The sequence below is a fragment of the Sapajus apella genome, unplaced genomic scaffold (genome assembly GCF_009761245.1).
Source record: "Sapajus apella isolate SASKATOON/1434 unplaced genomic scaffold, GSC_monkey_1.0 scaffold49, whole genome shotgun sequence".
Classification (NCBI taxonomy): domain Eukaryota; kingdom Metazoa; phylum Chordata; class Mammalia; order Primates; family Cebidae; genus Sapajus; species Sapajus apella.
In genome coordinates, this window is record NW_022436989.1 from 5,121,975 (window position 1) to 5,140,957 (window position 18,983).

Consider the following 18,983-nt stretch of genomic DNA (forward strand, 5'->3'; position numbering starts at 1 on the left):
GTGCGTGTGCGTGTGGTGCTGGTGAAGAGAACGCACTTCTGAGAAGCAGAGGGGAGCTTTTCTAGCAGTGGCGTGACCTGCTTGCTCGTGTCCAGGGATCGTAGCAGAGCAGCTAGAAAGAAACATGGGATGGCACCATGGCAGGTTTCTCCTTGCCACTGGCAGAAAGCTTGTTTCAGACCAAGGGTTAGTAGCTATTACCAGCGGATCAATGGAACCTAGAGTTGGTTCATCTCCAAAAGGTTGCTTGCTAATCATGAAGACATTAGAATAGCTGTGTACTGGGGCCACACAGAATTCTAAAGAGAAAAGAGATTTGTAGCATGCACCATAAACTGAAATGTGGTCCTTTATTTTGAAAACCTGCTTTTAACTCTACTCATTCCCCGATTCTTAAAAATATACTTCTGTCTAGAGACTAACTTAAAGATTTTGCCTTATTATTTAACATAAATTTAGTGACAGAAAGAGTGGGAAAATGCACTGATCTCAAGCCAATTGTATGTTTCTGTTTCTGTAAATTTTTATCAAACATGCTGATGTTTGTCATTCTGTTTGCCATTTTCTTATCCCCGTGGGGATTGTATTCTGAAGCAGTATCCCCTGTTCTGAATCATACTTTGCAGAGCATGTACTCTGACTCTGTGCTCTGGGATTGAACATTCTGAGCTAGAAGGAAACCTGTGGGTTACACCTACCCCTCAAGGCTAGAGCCCTGAGAAGCAGCAGCCCGTGTGAGCTCCTTTTCCCTACCAACCAGGGGAGGTTCACAGGGCTCAGGCATCCTAAACCTTCAGTAGCCCAAGCCTTTCCTGCCACCCCCATGCCTGATTCCTACCCTGTCAGTCCCAGAGGAGCTACTCTTAATCTCTTTTGGGTTGTGGTTACCTTTGAAGATCTGATGAAAGCTATGGGCAGAATTTTGCGTGTAACTTCAGAGGCCGCCAAGAATCCCTTTTCCAGAGCAGGGCAGGCATTGATGCCCATCTCATGTCAGCAAATTCTTTGCAAAGTACAAAGTTAAGAGTTCTTTACAGAGGGCAGAGGCAGCACTCTTACCTGTAAGCTGGTGATACTGTATTTTTAAGTTGTGTTTTTATTAATAGCCTCTTCAGCTAGCACTAGAAAGAGAGTGCATTGTGTCACAGTGGTCTGCACTGGTACGGTTTTGTGTGTGTGTTTGTTATTGGGAATAAAGAACTAGGACAGGTTTTTCAGTATCCCTCTCCTTTCCTGCTCTGTGGTTCTCCTGATCCATTAGATTTTATACGGGACCACCAGTTACCCACCATTTTGTTTAGGCTGTTGACTGGGAAGCCAAATACCATGTCCACCTTGCACTGCGACTCATCACTGTAAACTTTTTGTCCTGTTCATTTGATTACGTGCTCTCTACTTTTTTCCTAGGAAGGAATTTTCCTGAATTGAAATCAGTTAATAAAACTTTTTCTTTCTTTTTACAGCTTGTACCTCCTTTTAAACCTCAAGTAACATCTGAGACAGATACTAGATATTTTGATGAGGAATTTACAGCTCAGACTATTACAATAACACCACCTGAAAAATGTAAGTAAATTTACAAGGCAATTGATAAATTTCTAATGTAATTTCTTCTAATGTGATTGAAGAAAACAGTCTTTTAAAAAATCATCTGATATTTTCAAGATCAAATTCCACAGTGACTTATTGCATTTAAGAATATTGAATATTGAATTGGATTTAAGAATATTGAGTTTCCGGTGGAAATACCAAAAGACAGGTAGCTGCAAGAAATGCTTTTCTGGGTAGGGCAAATTATAGAGAGAGAAATTGTAGATGCAGTTACAGACCAGACCTCCCATACTGTTCTCCAGTAGATTCTTTTGACACCAACTGAAAGGATTGTGAAATAGAGACTCCCCTCTTTTCCTAGACTGTTAATTCACACATCGCCTTCAGGATTTTGTCAGTTCTGGCCTCCTACTTACTTAATAGTTTTAAAATTCACTTTAAATTGAGTCATTCCTTTTTACTTAGCTGTCTCTTAAATAGTAATATCTGTGAAGACATAATTTAGTTTGCTAGTAATTTTGGGTACATATAAATTACATACTTAAGAAAACCGTGTGTTCATATACCACCTTAAGTCACTTTATATACATTAGTACGTCTCACACTTTGAGAAACACCACAAAGAAGGGGACCTGTAATGAAGGAAAAGGTTATCAGACATAATTTATAAACATTTTCATGCTGACAGAGATCTGTATCTAATACCAACTTAGGAATGAGGGTAAGGTTGAGTTTCAGGTCAATCTTCGGGTATTCATCACACATCTATTGGCTCACATAATAGCATCATGTTAATTTTTCTCTCCTTTTCCATTCCTTTCCTGTATTTCTTCTCTCCTTTCTTTTTAAGAGGCAGATTCATCAATAGTGCTGATGTGGACTCAGTGTCCAGGAGAGGGAGGATTGGAGGGAAATGCTGTGCCAAGTCTGATCACTGGCAACAGATTTTAGTGTTAAAAGGCAAACAAGGGGCCATCTAGGCCAAGAGGTCTTAACTGGCAGCAGGGGAACCTTGAACACCCTGAAAGTAAAGATATGATTATGGATGTGTGCTTTTCTTTCTTTAGATTGACAAGAAGTTAAGGTGCTCAGGGTCCTATAGTTGCAGTCAGCCGTAGCCAGGAGAGGGTTACCAACTTGACTGATGTCTAAGCTAAGTTGTGAAATACCAGTACATTGAAGTGAGCCACTCATCACTAAGAGTCACAGACGGTGTTGGAAAGCCTGTGGAGTTGTGGGCAAGTAGCTCAGGGCTTTCTGAGTGGAAATAATGGGCATAGGCTCTTGGCTTCTGTCCCCAGCATGGACTGTGGCATTATAATTTTCCACAATGCTGGGTAACACCAGTGAATTGCTGGATTGGCCCATGGGCAGTTCCTGCTGTAGAGCCTTTGCTAGGCTCTTTCATTTGGATATAATCCTAATTGTAAGCAGGCCACATCATTCCTCTGCTTAAAGCCTTCCAGTGCCATCCCATTGTACTCTAAATCCAAAGTTGCTCATATTGGTTTGCACAGCACTGACTGATCTGGGCCTTGTCAACCTCTCTGACCCCTTTGTGTTCCATCTTCCCCTGCTGTCCCTGGGTTCCAGCCATACCTTAAACATGCTACACATTACCATGCCTCAGGATCTGGGTGTCCCTGCCTAGAATGCTCTCCTTCCCTGAACCTGCATGGATGACTCCTTCTTGTTCTTCAGCTTGCATGTCATTCCATCAGAGAACCTTCTCTGACCTGGTCTGAAGAACATTAATCTGACAACCCTCCCTCCCACTCTTCATTCACTACGTTGGTACCTTTACCTGCTGGTATTTTTCTGGTTAATTTATTTGTTTAGTGTCTCTTTCCGCCATTAACATGCAGTGGCTCGGAGAGGAAGGATCTAGTTTGTCTTGTTTTTAGCCCAAGCTCCTAGTTAGATGCCTGGCACAGTCTGCGTATTAATAATACTTGTTAGGTGCATGAATACACAGAATATGGTGAATGCCTAGGAACTTCAGAGCCAGGAGTAGACCCAGGCTTGCCTTCCCTCTGAATATCCAAAGCAGACCCTGGGATAGGAAGCCCTGACAGGTCTCAGCTGCTTTGAGAAAGTTTCCGTTCTTAAATAGAGCATTTGGCATTTGTGTATCTTTAGAGCAACTAAATATGTTATTTTGGAAGTTGTAGAAATAGGTAGGCTCTAAAATGTGGAGCCATGAGTAGATATTTTACTTCAGAAAGCTAAAAGTGAAATCCCAATTTGGGACACAGAGTGAGGTTGAAAAAGCCCAGGGCTCAGACCTGGGGAACCTGCCATGTGTCGGGCTCTGCCCCTTACAGCTCTGGGAGATGGCAGGTCACTTTGTCCTCTGGAAAAGCGGGCAGCAGGGCTGATAATCTCTCGGTGGCCTGTTTTTGTCCTCCCATATGCCTGAGAAGCCGTCTCTTTGGGATGAGCACCAAGAGTTTTGCAAATTTGAATCACCTGATTTTCATTTCTGCTCAAGCACCAGAGTGGCCAGTCCATAGTATTACTGTGTGCTGTGGTCCACTCCAATTAGGGGATGATAGACCCGACACAGCGAACACCTGGCTGCAGGAGTGGTGCGCGTAGAGGGCCAGCGGACGGGGCTGAAATGCGGTGCTCAGAAGTGTCAGCCTAGAAAGACCATAGCAAATCAAAACTGATTTGGTTACAGATAAGGTACATTAGAAGCTGTTGTATATGCCTCTTAGCTAGTCAGTTATTTTTTCATGATTGACTTGAATTTTAAACCCCTAGCTTTCAAGGACCAGAATCTCTTCAAAATTCATCTTACCTGCCTTATTCCTTACTCCAAACCCACAAGGCACTTGTCCTGATGAGATTTGTCATTAGTGTGCATTTTACTGCTCAATTTCTAGGGCTTCTAAAATGAGGCTGAAATGTTAGAAGGTGTTTTACGTCCTCCAGCACAGTTTCTAGAACATAATTTGAACCTAGTTGCTTGGTTCATTATCAGCAGTATAAAAGCCATCAAGAATGTTTTTCCTGGCATGTCATATTTTGCCACTAACAGCAACTCTGTTCTTAAATAACATGTCGTTTCAGACATGGGTCATGCTGTAAAAGCCCTACAACCTCGGTGTCTTTAAATGGTAATAGGTTCACTTCTAGATTGAGACAGAGGTACCTAGGAAGCCTGCATGTTGTTGTAACGTCCAAGATGGTTATCAAAATCCACCTGCAGTTGTTGCCCATGAAAGTCTGGATTTTACCAGGGCATGGTGGTGCACACCTGTAATCCCAGCACTTGGGGAGGCCAAGCTGGGCGGATCACTTGAGGTCAGGAGGAATCTGAGACCAGCCTGGCCAATATGGTGAAACCCTATCTCTACAAAAAATAGAAAAATTAGCCAGGCATGGTAGTGCATGCCTGTAATTCTAGCTACTCGGGAGGCTGAAGCTGGAGAATTGCTTGAACCCAGGAGGCAGAAGCTGCATTGAGCCGAGATTACACCACTGTACTCCAGCCTGGGCAACAGAGTGAGATTCTGTCTTTAGGGGGAAAAAAAAAAAATCTGGCTTTTGCGGGTGTCAGAAATGGGGTGTGGTCCTGCCCTGCTCCTGGGCAGTATGGAAATGAGAGCCCAGGAGTGTCATCTGGGCATACCACAGTTGGGGAGGGGAGGACACTGTGGACTTCCTGTGTTTTTGCCTATTCAGGACCTCTCTAGAAAGGAAAGTCAGATGAAAGAGTACAGCACAGTGTGCCCAGGCAAAGACCAGCATGGATGCATCTGCAGGCACCTCTGTTCAGCAGTCTCTCTTGCTGTCTGTGTAGCTCAGCACAGCACAGCGCTCAGCACTGGGGACCACCTGGCCCTGGGCTTCCTGTCTTAGGGGAACAGCCTTGATGGTTGTTAACTGCAGCTTCTGGGTTCTTCTAGGGCAAAGGGACAGTATTTTTAGTTTGACAGTTCTAGATATATTCTAAATTCCCTTACGGGGCAGATAAAAGGAGAATCAGGGAAACTTTGAGCTGTGATTACATTTAACATAACCTTTTTCTTGCAGTTTTCAAGAGTTTAACTGGTGAGGAACCGTTGCAGCTCCCTAAGGGCTCACACACAGAGATTTTCTTGGTAAAAGTCCAGAGCAGTACCATTCGTTAGCCATTGTCTTCCCACTTGCCACCTTGCTTGTATAAAACAGGATACAGTTACTGTTTAGAACAAATCATCAGTTAGAAAGGCGAAATGTTCCATTTTCTACAAACAGCTGCAGTAGCATGCCAGATTGTCCTCACTGGTGTTGATTAATTGAACAGATTTTGGAATGTGTCATCTTTCGTTATAGCCATTCATGGTCCTCCGCCTTCCTCTTACAGAAAAAGAGGATTTCTTTGAGATCTGGTCGCTTTTACTGCCATATAATTACATTTGTTAAATGTTCTAAGAAAATCAAGCAACTGATGTTCCTTGGATCCAGGAATTCAAGAGATGTAGCACGTAGAGCTGATCACTGTCTTCTTTTTCCAGATGCGTGTTTTTGGGAAACATAGTTCATGTGCATTATCATCACTGTTCCCTATGGACAGCCTCTCATGGCAGGAACTAGCTTGTATGCGTTGACAGGCTCCAACTCAGTCAGCTGCCCTTCCTCCAGCCCCTCCCACCACAGCCCCTGCCCAGGCTCTCAGCTCTTGTTGGGCCGTGATCAGGTGTTCATGCCTCACTGTTACCAAGCCTGACAACAGACGGGGGCTGGAATGATGGAGTGAGATCATCAGCTTTAAAGAATACCAAGGACTGGGGGCCTCAGGGTTATCTGTGAAATTTCCTATATTCAGAATTGTGATGAATGTGTTGCTGAAGTGACAGAGTGAATGCTGTCTCTTAATTCTTAGCTGACACCCGGCAAGAGTCCCTCCTCCTCCAAAAGGGTGTCCAGCACCTGCCCCTGTTGACTGTGTGGCCAGCCTGGGTACTGAACCTCACCAGGCTGGAGTGAGTCCTGCTGTGCAGAAACAGGAACACTCAGCAAAATAAGGCTGTTGGTGAGGAGGATTGTTTATTTGAAATGTGATTGGCACGTCAGAATCTGAACATTAAGGTTTTAGCTGCCTGTATGCTCTAGAGAGTTTTTATACTGTGTGGCTCAACTGCAGATATGCCATCATTCCCAGCTCCTTCTGTTTTTACTGTAGCTAAAAATACTGCTGAAGGTATTTCATCTAAAAGATGCATGTAGCTTGCTTGGTATAAATACTGGAACCAATAACTTTATAAGGGGGTGGAGATTTCCCCAAACCTCAATAACTTCTAGAAATGCTGACTGCAATTACAGTGGTCTGTTTGCAGAAGGAGAGAGGGCCTCTGAGTTCAGTGAGTTACACAGAGCAGGGAGCCACAAATACTTCTTCATGGGTCAGTTCTCACCTAATTACAAGGATATCTGCTGGTACATTAGAGGGCATAAATTTTGGCTAATGCCAGCTTGATCCCATTTCTTAGAATCTTTTGCCTTAAGAATGGGATACAGAAAAGAAAAACAGTGAGACAAAAACAGAAGGGTTTATTCTTCAGATGAAGGCAAGGCATCCTCCTGTTTGGGGTGACAGGGTCAGAGCCTCAGTGCAGTGGGACCTGGCCTTAGGTTTTCTTTGTTTACATCCATGTCCAGTTGATGCTCCCTGGAGAGGTTAGAAAGGCAGAAAAATTGGTAATGTACTTCCTGTGTGGGTTTGAGGAAATTACATTATTTTGCTTGAAGAGAAAAAGGTTGAGTATTTGAAAGATTCACTTATTTCCGTTGCAGGACAGCATATGATGAAACAAGCTTAGAGTAGAGCAGGGGTTTAAAATGGAGCCCTCCCCAGGAGACTGTGAGTGCAGGGGCCCTTGGGAACTCTGCTGAGAGTTCTGTCTGTTCACGGACCTGACGGGTGCTCAGCCCAGAGCAGATGCCTGGGAGCACATGTTGACTGAGGGACTGACCATGCAGCCACATAGAAGAAGAGCCTCCTGACAGTACAGGACTGTCATCATAGGACATTTATGAGAAGAGGGTGCTGATCATCTGTGATCTTTGAAATACAGGAAGCCAGGAAAGCTGAGAGGAGGAACTCTGTAATTGTAAGCAGCCTGTTTTGATGCCTTTCAAGTCTCTCTTCCCTGTTGTTTGCTGAGGAGCTAGAACTCATACTGACATCACTCCCTCTTGTTCTTTCACTTGGTCCCTTCATTGTAAAGTTTATTATAGGGAAATTGGGAAAGGTAAGTTAAGCCTGATGCTAGATGATGAATAAAATTTTGTAGAAAGCTTTATTTTGCAATTTCACTGAAAGTATCACAAAGAAAAAAAATACAAGCATTTGAAGACATTTGATGATGGATTCTGTACAGACTTTGGGATGCTGTAGATTTAACTGACTTTTGCAATTTTGATATATGTGGTTACATGAAATGAAAGGTTACTGAAGACTGCTCCTTCTTTAAAATTTGTTTTCTTCAATACCATTTTTTCACTGTTTCATTGAGTCTTGAAATGTTGATGTCTTAGAGCTGATTCTATAGTGTTATTTCTTCATAGACTGAAAATCAGATGACTTTTGAAGCATGATTACTGTATAGCTTATTGATAAACACAGGTTTATGGGAGCTGTTGCCTGTATTCATCTTTCCTATGTTCAGAGTTTAAAAAAATAGACCAGAGATAATGTTGCAAAAACAAATGTAAAATTAAAATAGATGTTTCCTGCCCACAGATGATGAGGATGGTATGGACTGCATGGACAATGAGAGGCGGCCGCATTTCCCTCAATTTTCCTACTCTGCAAGTGGACGAGAATAAGTCTCTTTCATTCTGCTACTTCACTGTCATCTTAGATTTATTACTGAAAATGATTCCTGGACATCACCAGTCCTAGCTCTTACAGATAGCAGGGGCACCTTCCGACACCCCAGACCAGCCAAGGGTCTTCATCCCTCGCCACCTTTCACCCTCATGAAAACATACATATGCGCAAACACACTCCAGTTTTTGTTTTTGCATGAAATTGTATCTCAGTCTAAGGTCTCATGCTGTTGCTGCTACTGTCTTACTGTTAGAGCAACTTTAAGAAGTAATTTTACAACCTTTGGAAGTCATGAGCCCACCATTGTTCATTTGTGCACCAATTGTCATCTTTTGATCTTTAGTTTTTCCCTCAGTGAAGGCTAAATGAGATACACTGATTCTAGGTACATTTTTTAACTTTCTAGAACATAAAAAACTAACTAGACTAAGAAGATTTAGTTTATAAATTCAGAACAAGCAATTGTTGAAGGGTGGTGACGTGCATATGTAAAGCACATCAGATCCATGTGTGAAGTAGGCATATATCACTAAGCTGTGGCTGGAATTTATTAGGAAGCATTTGAGAGAAGGACTGAAAAACTGTTGGGTTATATATATATATATTTTTTAATTCCTGGTGGATACTGTAGAAGAAGCCCATATCACACGTGGATGTTGAGACTTCACGGGCAATCATGAGCAAGTGAACATTGTTCTACCAAGAAATGAAGGCATATGCACAGTCAAGGTCATTTAAAGGGTCTTATGATACAATTTGCACCAGAGAGCATTTTCCCCCTGTGCTTGGAAACCTTTTTTCCTTCTTGACATTTATCACCTCTGATGGCTGAAGAATGTAGACAGGTATAATGATACTGCTTTTCACCAAAATTTGTACACCAAGGTAAACAGGTGTTTGCCTTATTTAATTTTTTTACTTTCAGTTCTACGTGAATTAGCTTTTTCTCAAATGTTAAAACTTTGAATGTCCTTTTATGATTTTGTTTATATTGCAGTAGTATTTATTTTTTAGTGATGAGAATTGTATGTCATGTTAGCAAATGCAGCTCCAACTTACATAAAATAGACTTACTGCAGTTTCTCTTGACCCATGTGCAAGGATTGTACACGCTGATGAGAATCACGCACTTTTTCTCCTATGTTAAAAAAAAAATGACAAGGCTCTGAAGTGGGATATATTGGTTAGAATTTGGCTTTGGGAGAAGAGATGCTGTCATTTAACCCCTTGGTACGGAAAATGAGAAAATCCCAACTATCCATGCCAGGGGGTTAATGAAACAAATAGATGTTGGCGTTTGCTCATCTAAGAACTGAAGTGTGATGAGACCTGGCAACACAAAGTAATGAAGAAAATTAGACCTGAGTGATGATAAGAAACGATCTTTACTTGGCAAAATGGACACATCTTGAGTATTTAGGAAGTAGACAGTAAAGGCTAAGAACCTGATGTGTTTATTGTGATCATGGTACATTTATCACTGAATTAAGCCATCAGGGAAAAACCACCCCCAGCTTTTATTTTTCTGTATATACTCATGTCCCCAAATTACAACATTTCTCACTGAAAGGGGGCATGTATGCAAACCTCATCTTTCTCCTTCATAAATGATGATCTTCAGATTAAACCCTTTGGTGCTAGGAGCTGGCATTTTCCAAAGCAGCCTATGAAGTCCTAGGGGCTGGGGGCCGTTCTAGCGGCAAGCGGAAGGCTGTCCCACTCCGTGGAGTGATCATGGAAATGTATTTTAGTCAAACTCTGACAGCTCCCAATGGAAGACTACAGCATGACGTAGTATTATGATTGCATTGTATGAAAGAGCAAGTGACTTTCTAAGTAGAATGACTCATATTCATATGCAGATGTCTTAGCCTCTTTATGCTGGAAGAGTGGATGTATAGCTATGAAGCCACTGCTGGCAGTGGGTGGGCCACTGGGACTGACGGGGGTTACAGGGCATTTTACTAAGGCAGCTAAGACATATTCAGACATCGATGTTATCCTTATTTTTCATATTTCTACCTGAGTGAAGTTCATCCTTAGTATTGAGTAGGAAGTTACAGTAAATGGCAGTTCGTTCTTACTTACACACATAGCTACATAGCTAATCTTTTTTTTTTACTTAGAATTATGTTGAATGTTTCACTTTGACAAAAAAGTAGACTAGAAGGTATGTTCTTTAAGTTGTCTTGCATTCATGATATAAGAATGAAACAGGTGAGAGGGAGAGAAGCAAGCTGAGCCTGGCTGACGTTCAGAGCCCTTCTCTAGAGGGAAGCATGGCACCGTACACCAAGCACAGAGCTTCTTGTTCTTTTGGTTCCCCCGCTCCCCGAAGTTGAAGGTGATTTCCATGACCTTGGCCAAGGACACTTGCTAAAGATTAGTGACTGGCACTCACAGTGGCCCAGGCAAGCCACGGCTTACAGTGGCTCTCAGTCCTCAGTCACACCTGGGCTCAGCCCCTTCTGTTCCACCCTCTGAGACTCCACTGGTGTCACACAAGGTAAGGTTATCTTCTTGGCTTTGATTTTGAGAATCCCCAATTTTCACTTCCAGATCGATCTGTCAGCTGCCATGGAGGAATAAGAGAAAAACAGAATGTGTGTAAAGGGAGATTTCCAAAGCTTCCCTTGTGTCGCCCATAGTTGTAGTTTTGGGTTCTGGCAGGTGGAACACCCTGAAACCCGGAATCCTTCTGAGAATACAGTTCAGACTTTGCAGACTCCAGCCCATACTAACTGTCACGAAGCTTGACTTCTTGTCATAGTGCAGCCATCTTGGAGGAAATTGGCCATTTCTGCTTGGATTATTGGCCGGGTCGCGCTCAGCTTTGCTTTCTACACTAATTACATAGCATTATTCAAGTACTGGTTTCCATTCCCATACCCGATATCCAGCTTCTTAAAGCTGACTGTTCTGGCAGGGGCCACTTGCTTCATAGAGTACAAAAGTAAGGGCCTTCCTACTAACTGCAGGGTCTCTATATTACACCTCAGCGTACACACTTTGCTGCTACTGTTTGTACTGTCTACAGTAGAATTTCCTTATCTTGCTCCTGGTAGTGCATTACAGGCAAGCATGAAATGTAAAGTATTTATTTAAATAAAAAGAAAACCTCTAAATTGGTAATTGAATTACCTCCCTGTAGCTTTATAGTTTGTGACATTTCTTGACCTTGCTAGTTCTTTCATTAGATCTGCACAAGATCTAGTCATCTGGTTAAGGGTTTTAAGCAGATGCAACTATAAACCCCAGAAACTGTATTACTATTACTGTTGGTCATACTGAAACTGTCTGTTTCCTTAAGTATATGACCCACAAGGATGTGAAATAACGAAACTGTTTTTGTACACTGTACATCCTTAGTATTTTTACACGTATAGGGATGAACATTATTTTCCTTCGTACAGACAGCTTAAATAAAGCACTATGTCAATCTGCTACTTCTCTGTTTATTGTTGTTGGATGTGGTTCTCTAATCCCCCCAAATTAAATCATCTTCAATGATATTTAATAGCCCCAGCTGGTATTAACCTACCTTGTATAAAATGTGACAGGAAAATATATCCATTCCTTGTAGCTCAGACACCTAGGGGATCATTTGTACTTCAACGAAATGGCAGTAGTGTGGTTATACAACCTTTGATGAAGGGCTGCTTCCGAGGAGTGATGCTGACCTCTCAGCACTGGATTTAGGACAGATGTCCTGTGAAGCCAGGGATGGAGTAGGTCTCAGACCCCTCATCATCTGTACCACAAATGGTTTGGACCCAGAATCTTAAGGAATGTAGCTTGTCATTAATGTCTTCCTGATAATGTACTGCTCTGCATACTTCCTTTCTTAGAGTGTATTTCTAACATGTCACGGCAAATTAACAAGCATAGACATGGGTGATGTAGGTGGGTAGAATGGCTGGACTGCAGTCTGACCTAACGTTGAATCATTCTGGATGGGGCCTTTTTCTGATTTTACCTCATAAAGCTACTATTGTAGAAACTCGGCTTCGCTCCTATGTCGAAGCCAGACAGAGGAATGGCTTTTGGGACCAGAGTGAGTCAAGCATGTATGTGTATGTCACACAGCCAAATTTGAGGGCATTCTCACACGTGCTCTTCTCTCAAAACCACTGGGGTTGACAGATCCAGGAGGCTAAAATAAAGTGACCTCTATAATTCTTTAAAGGTGCTATTTTTAGAATATTGTATAATTTATTCACAGTATATCTAAAACAGAATTAAGGACAATTAAAATATCTTATGTGACAGCCTTTATGTCTAGCACATTTGATGAAATACAAAACTTCTGAATCTGAATAGAAGTTCTGTTTCAGGCTTGAACCTTTTACATGCTCAAGAGATTCGAATGGTCTCTGTGTGTAAATCATGCCACCGCCTCCAAAGCCTAATCCACGTCGCTTCTGAGAGGCAAGGCTGAGCCTATGGTGACATCACCATCAGCTGTGTGTTGAGATGGTGATAAGGATGGTGGATTGCTGGCCAGGCAGGGCAGCTGAAGGCCAGGGGCCTGTCCCAACTGAAGCCTTGCCTTTAGTGTTTCACTGTCATGGTAAAATGTAACACAGTATGTCCAGTGTCCATTTTTATTACTTTAAAGCATTTGAAGGCTTAACTCTGTATAGTAGAAATACTATTTTAGACTAAAATAATTATCTGTGTACAGATATTTGATATACTCTAAGTAAATTTTCTAATTTCACTAAGTATGTTTTTAGGCTCCTCTCAAATACTGCATATTTGAAGAAAACTATCTGACACCACCGAGCCAAAGATGCTTTTTTTGTCTGTTTTCGTTGTTTAACAGAATGGAGAGAGTAACGCATACTGCTTCCTGGTGTCTCCTGATTGACTGTGCACAAACTAGGATGATAAAATGGAGTCTGATGGGACATTTGATTAAAGGTGAAGGATGATGATTGATTGATACATAGATCATGAAAAATGGCAAGAAAAAAAGTTTGGTCCTTAATATACTTTGGCCTAGTTAAAATATGTGCCTTTTTGGTGTGTTTTGTTCATCACTACAAGAGAAAAAGGAAACATTACAACTCAAGTCTTTAAAAAGTTCATTTATTGAAAATCATATGTATAACCTAGCATACGAATGAGCAGATTTAAACACATAACTTCAAGCCATTTCTGAAAACATACACCAGGAGCTCTCCTCATCTAGAGTCAGACTCCAGCTCCAGCCTGGCCAGGTGTGGGGACAGCGCACACGGCGATGAGGACCAGCCCCACTGCAGGCTGAGGCGGTGTCACCCTGGGAAGGTCGTGGTGCGTTGTGGCATATTAAGTCTAAATCAGATGAATGTAAATATCTCTTTGTAAATCATTTATTTCACTCTGTTCCATCCAGGTCAGCAATCAGATTGTGGCATGCTGGGTAACTGGAAAAAATAATAAAAAGTAAGTTTCAATAGATCATGTTCTTCAATGTGATTTGTCTTCTCATTTGCTGATTTAGTCACCTTTTATGATGAAAACTTTTGGAGGAAGAAAAACCTGTTGCTAAAAATGTGGAAGTTATATGTAACAAATTGAATGAAAAGTTTATGCCTCATCTTGCCCACATCAAAGCCCCTGTCACATAGGAAGTGAGGTTAACTGGTTTAATGGATTAAATTTGAAAACAAGACTACAGATACTCGTGTGTCTCTTAAATAAGGACAGTCTGGTGTTAGGACGTGGCCAGAGAGCCATCGCTTCTCCTGTCCAGGAAAGGACACATTGATTTGGGCCAGAATCTGTTCACTGAAAATTGATCTGACCTTATTACGACAGGTAAATTCTACAACAAAAACAAGGTGTAGGCCAAGTGCCCCTGAGAAATTCCTCGTGAAACAACACAAGCTGAAACACCTCCAAATTTGTAACTGCAAACAATTTGGTTAATACGTAAAGTATCACGTGGAAACTTCCCACGTGTGGGAAGAGGGGATTGGGTGTACTGAGGGTCTCTTAGTTTTACACAGAAATGTTCCAAAGCCGCTTCATGCAGATCGGGTTGGGGAAGAGTCACAAGTTAGGAAGACACTGAATACCGGCCTGGCCTCTGCTGTCAGGGCTGCTCAAGTCAGCTTAAACCACATCAGGAACTAGGGTCAGAAACCACTGGAAATGGTTTCATTCCACAAAACAGGTCTTGAGTTTTTCCTGTGCACAGTGGGGAGATGCCTGAGCCGCAGACCTCGCCCTCAAGTCCAGAGAAAAGCCAAGGTGGTATTTCCCAAAGCCCGGTTTTCACTGAGATCAGTCGGAACGCACTGCAGGGCCAGGGGCCCAATCTGGCCCTTCTCAGTTAGGAACCACCTTCCCAAAAGAGAATTGGGCCTGCCACTCCCCCGCGAGGATTTTCCAAGCTAGACGACTCCAAGGGAGGATTCTCGTCCACCTAATTTAAGCCGCCATTACTTGGGGATTTCCAAGACAGGACAATGAGTGAAACAGAATCAGAATTCATTCAAGGGAAATATATGAAAATCAGCCTGTTGCCTTTTTTAAAAAATGGGAAAAGGTCATGTTTTTACATTTCAAGTAGATTTCCCAGTGTGTGAGAGACCCTGAGGACAACTTTTTCATGAAAGGTCTGAGTAGCAGGATGGTTGCAACAGCATAGCTAGAGTAGATGTGCAGCCTGGCCTCGGACTGAATGCAGGTGAGGCTCTGCCATCCGATGAGCAGAGCCCTCCCTCCCAGGCTTGTGGAGCCAGGTGGACAATTTCCTGGGCCCACAGGGTGCTTCTGTTCTCTGGGCCCTTTCTGAGGGGCCCATGGGGAGTCCACCCCATGCCCTATTCCCGAGAGCCCTGCCATTGCAGAGAGGACTTCATTCTGTCCTCAGTGGTATACTCACAGCACAGAGACTGCCACCAACACAATCTGATTGTCACACACACGGTTTGCACCGAGCTGACCTGCCTTCTAGGCAGCTGATGGAACTGACCCAGCACAGTTCTGCTGAATGACTGGTTTGAATGACCCTCCACCCCAGCTCCATGGATTGGCCACATCAGGCAGGTGGCCTTGCTCTTGACACAGTGGCTTCCTAACCTTAGAAACTGCAGGATGACTCTGAATACAAGGATAAGCATAAATTACAACAGATATGCTTAAAAAGAAAAATAACCTGACTCACGGCCGGGCACAGTGGCTCATACCTGTAATCCCAGCGCTTTGGAGGCTGAGGCAATAGGATCGCTTGAGTCCAGGAGTTTGAGACCAGCCCGGGAAACAGCGAGACCTCATCTCTACAAAAAAGTTTTAAAAATTAGCCAAGTGTGGTGGTGCACACCTGTAGTCCTAGCTACTCAAAAAGCTGATACAGGAGGATTGTTGGAGCCCAGAATTCCAGGCTGCAGTGAGCTATGATCAAGCCACTGCACTGCAGCCTGGGTGACAGAGCACGACTCTGTCTCAACAAAATGAATGAAAAAAATTGAACTTTGGGTAGAAAACACACCCACATACACAACTTACAGAGGCTTAGTAAAGACCTGAAGTAAAATGTGTTGTGGAATTTTTTGATAAGCTCCAGGAAACAGAGATTCCTCATGAGTCTACGTAATGGTTGTGGGCGCCCAGGGGACCTAATTTATCATTATTGGAGCTGTTCCCTGCTGGCACTCATGACTCTGCTGAAAACGGGCGACCTCCTAATTCCATGGGCCTGCACAGGAGTGACACAGCTGTGCGGGCCTCACCAGGAACCAACAGAAGTCAGCCTGATCTCCCTCCTGCGGCAAATTGGCTCCAGCTGTCTGCATGGGCTTTGCATCCCACGTTCAGGTGAGAAGCGCCATTTCCATCCCCACTTCCACACTGTCGTACTGTTCACTGCTCAGCCCCGTGCCTACAGCTGTGCCTGACCCATGGTGAGCATTCAGCCAGCATTTGAGGGATGGGGAATTTATCGTATGAGGTCGCCATTTTGTCACCTACGTTTGCTGCCTCTTGGCTAACACACCATTCTCAGTGCTTCCCCTCTCTGACCCTACAGCGTGTCCCGAGACATAGAAACCTTAGTCACTGCCCACGTCTGGCATATCTGCCATCACTTCTTAGGGATATGAGTGATGCTTATTTCCAGAAAGTCCTGTCATCGACACCACAGTGGCCACAGTCTGTGGTCCAGGAGAGAAGAGCATGGGCATGCCCGTGGGACACGAGCCCTCAGCCAGCGTTTCCGTTCTGCCTTTCCATTTGCCATCACGGCCCTTGCTGTGGCTCTCCTGGGGGTGTGGCTGTCCTGCAGCTTAGAGGGGCCGACAGGGCCCCCTGGCCGCTGCTCCCCTGCCATGTTGTCCGCAGGTGGAGGAAACGCGCTCCCATCTGCCGGCACACAGCTGCTAACCATTTACTTTGTTCTCATTTTAAATCCTGTTGGGCGCCTTGTCTCCACAAACCCTGCCTCATTTATTTCTTAAGTTTGACTGTTAAGTTCTGAGGGTAAGAAATGAGTTGCTCTGGGTGACCTGAGCTGTTCCCCAGGCAACCACGCTATGGGGTCCAGCCAGGCTTTTCTGCTGCCTTGTTCCCAAGCCACTCAGAAAGGTCAGCAGCGGCAGCCTGGGGAGATGGTGGCAGCCCTCGCCCTGCTCATGGGAGACCTGCCTGGGCTTTCTACTCATTCTCTGTAGGTAGCTCTACCCAACCCTTCCCCTTGCTCCCTGCTATCCGTTCCGCTCACTGGCATGCTGTCTCTGGCCAACTCAAAAACTGGTCGTATTCCTTGTGCGTCTGGCAATAAAGCATCTATTTGTAACTGGAGAGGGCAGACCCCTCCCCCTACCTCCATCTCAGGCATTTCAAAGCTGGCCCTGGGTTGACAGAGCTTCAGGGCAGTCCCTGCCTCGCATGGCGGCTCGCCTCCCGCCTCTGCCTCCGCCTCGTGTTCTGGGTGCCAGGGCTGGGGCTCAGCAGCTGTTGCAGTCAGGCCCGGCTCCACCCTTGCCCACTTGGGTACCTGCCCCCATCCACACATCCTGTGGCCTGAGAAGAAGTTCATTTCCCTGCCCAGCCACTTCCCAATTCCATTCACTTCATTTCTCTGGGCCTCATTTTTCTATCTGTACAAAACGGTTATTTATCCCAAATGGCCCTTTCAAGCCCACAATGATCTCAGCACTAATCCTGTTGGTTTCATAATCATCTGTGCTGGGCTCTGGGTAATCCGAGGCACTTCCTTTTAAAGGGAAGCTGGTTCTTCTTTTTTCTCTGCCAGAAATCGAGTAACATGGAAGCTAACACGTCTCTGACATGACGCAGAGCTGAGATTCGAACCCAGGCAGTTCGACCTCAAAGTCCAGACCCTCCCATGTGAGGCTCTCCTGCTTGTTCTGGCAGATTAGGGAGAGCAAGTTTGATATCCATGAAATGAAGCCTCCAAATTGGGACGGCAACCTGGACTATAAGCCGTGTGAGCTCTGACTGGTGACCAACTCACTGAGGAGCGGTGCCACCAGCATGCCCTGCAGAACTTTGTGGAAGTACGGCCTTCGGGCAGGACTAGAAGGGAGCACACCTCTCCACAGCCGAGGGCAGTGGGCCACCTTCAGGCTCCTGCAGCCCTGCTGTCCCCAGCACAAGTGACAAGATCTGGCTGAGGAGCCTCATCCTTTCCGGTTCAGGCCTATCTGGGAATCTGGCTTTGCCAGCTGCAAAGCAGGACAAGAGTTCACGGCAAGGTCACAGCAGAGCAGCGATCATTCTTCCCTCCTGGCTGCCTGGCTGGGCCTCTGACAATGGCAGCCACATGGCTGTCAGAGTTCAGAGCCCTCCTTCCCTTCCACTGCGGGGCTTCGCTGTGTTGCCTCTGGGCTCTGAGATATGAGCAGGGCCACAGAAACCAGAGAAATGAAAAGGTAGCCACAGAGAAGGCCACTTGGCAGGCACAAAGTGAGATTTGACCTAGGACAGCCTGAAGCTGGACGTGGGGGAGACGCGGCAGCCCCGTGCAGGACAGGGAGGCCCCAGCACACGGGAGGCCGGGGTGGAAGCCCTGCTCTGCGGTGCCGCCTCTGCTCCCCAGGGCGCACTCAGGCACCAGCGTTCCTTCCTTCCCAACCGTGGGCTCTTGGTTTGTGTTCTTCCAGCTTCCTCAAGCCCCCAAAGTCATGAGAACTTCCACTGCACATAGGCAGGTCTGTGTTTTATATGAACCATGTTTCCATGGTAAATAGATTTTAAGAATTCCCAAAGGACAGACAGTGTCACCAACAGCAGAGAGTGGAGCCTCTGGCTGCCTCATGTTTGAAAGTGTTAAAAATAAAGACAACACTGACATTTGGGGTTGTAATGTGACGGAATTACAGTCTTTTAAAGGCAAGAACCACTTATCTACACTACATGTAATATTCAGTGTTTTGTTCACTTGTCTAATTGGATTAAAATATTTAGCTCCCTTTAAAATCTTGATTGTGAATTTATATTGCAAAATGTAATGTCTGACTCAGGAAGCAGTAAGTAGAGCAAACGTATCTGAAGGAATATAAAATTCAATGTACTTTTCTCCCATGGTTCTTATTCTGAAAGTAGTCACTCTTGGACAAAGTGAACTGTTTACAGAAGAGCAAGTCTGGCTAAAATG

At 44.3% G+C, this 18,983-nt stretch overlaps 2 protein-coding genes across 10 annotated transcripts in view; one reads left to right on the forward strand and one right to left on the reverse strand.

The window, feature by feature from the left end:
• Nucleotides 1-13,819, forward strand: part of AKT3 (AKT serine/threonine kinase 3) — a 331,186-nt gene extending 317,367 nt beyond the window's left edge. For 4 of the 7 annotated variants that reach the window (XM_032242411.1, XM_032242412.1, XM_032242408.1 and 1 more), the window contains 2 exons: nucleotides 1,464-1,566; nucleotides 8,285-13,819. In XM_032242411.1, coding sequence (XP_032098302.1) covers nucleotides 1,464-1,566; nucleotides 8,285-8,370 — 189 coding nt within the window. In that variant the 3' untranslated portion in view covers nucleotides 8,371-13,819. Of the gene's footprint in view, nucleotides 1-1,463; nucleotides 1,567-2,401; nucleotides 2,726-8,284 lie in introns of those variants that run through there. The other 3 variants (XM_032242409.1, XM_032242410.1, XM_032242416.1) reach the window with 3 other exon arrangements.
• SDCCAG8 (SHH signaling and ciliogenesis regulator SDCCAG8) overlaps nucleotides 8,985-18,983 on the reverse strand; it is a 249,716-nt gene continuing 239,717 nt past the window's right edge. For 2 of the 3 annotated variants that reach the window (XM_032242401.1, XM_032242400.1), the window contains exon 18: nucleotides 8,985-13,785. In XM_032242401.1, coding sequence (XP_032098292.1) covers nucleotides 13,756-13,785 — 30 coding nt within the window. In that variant the 3' untranslated portion in view covers nucleotides 8,985-13,755. The remainder of the gene's footprint in view (nucleotides 13,786-18,983) is intronic. The other variant, XM_032242406.1, reaches the window with a different exon arrangement.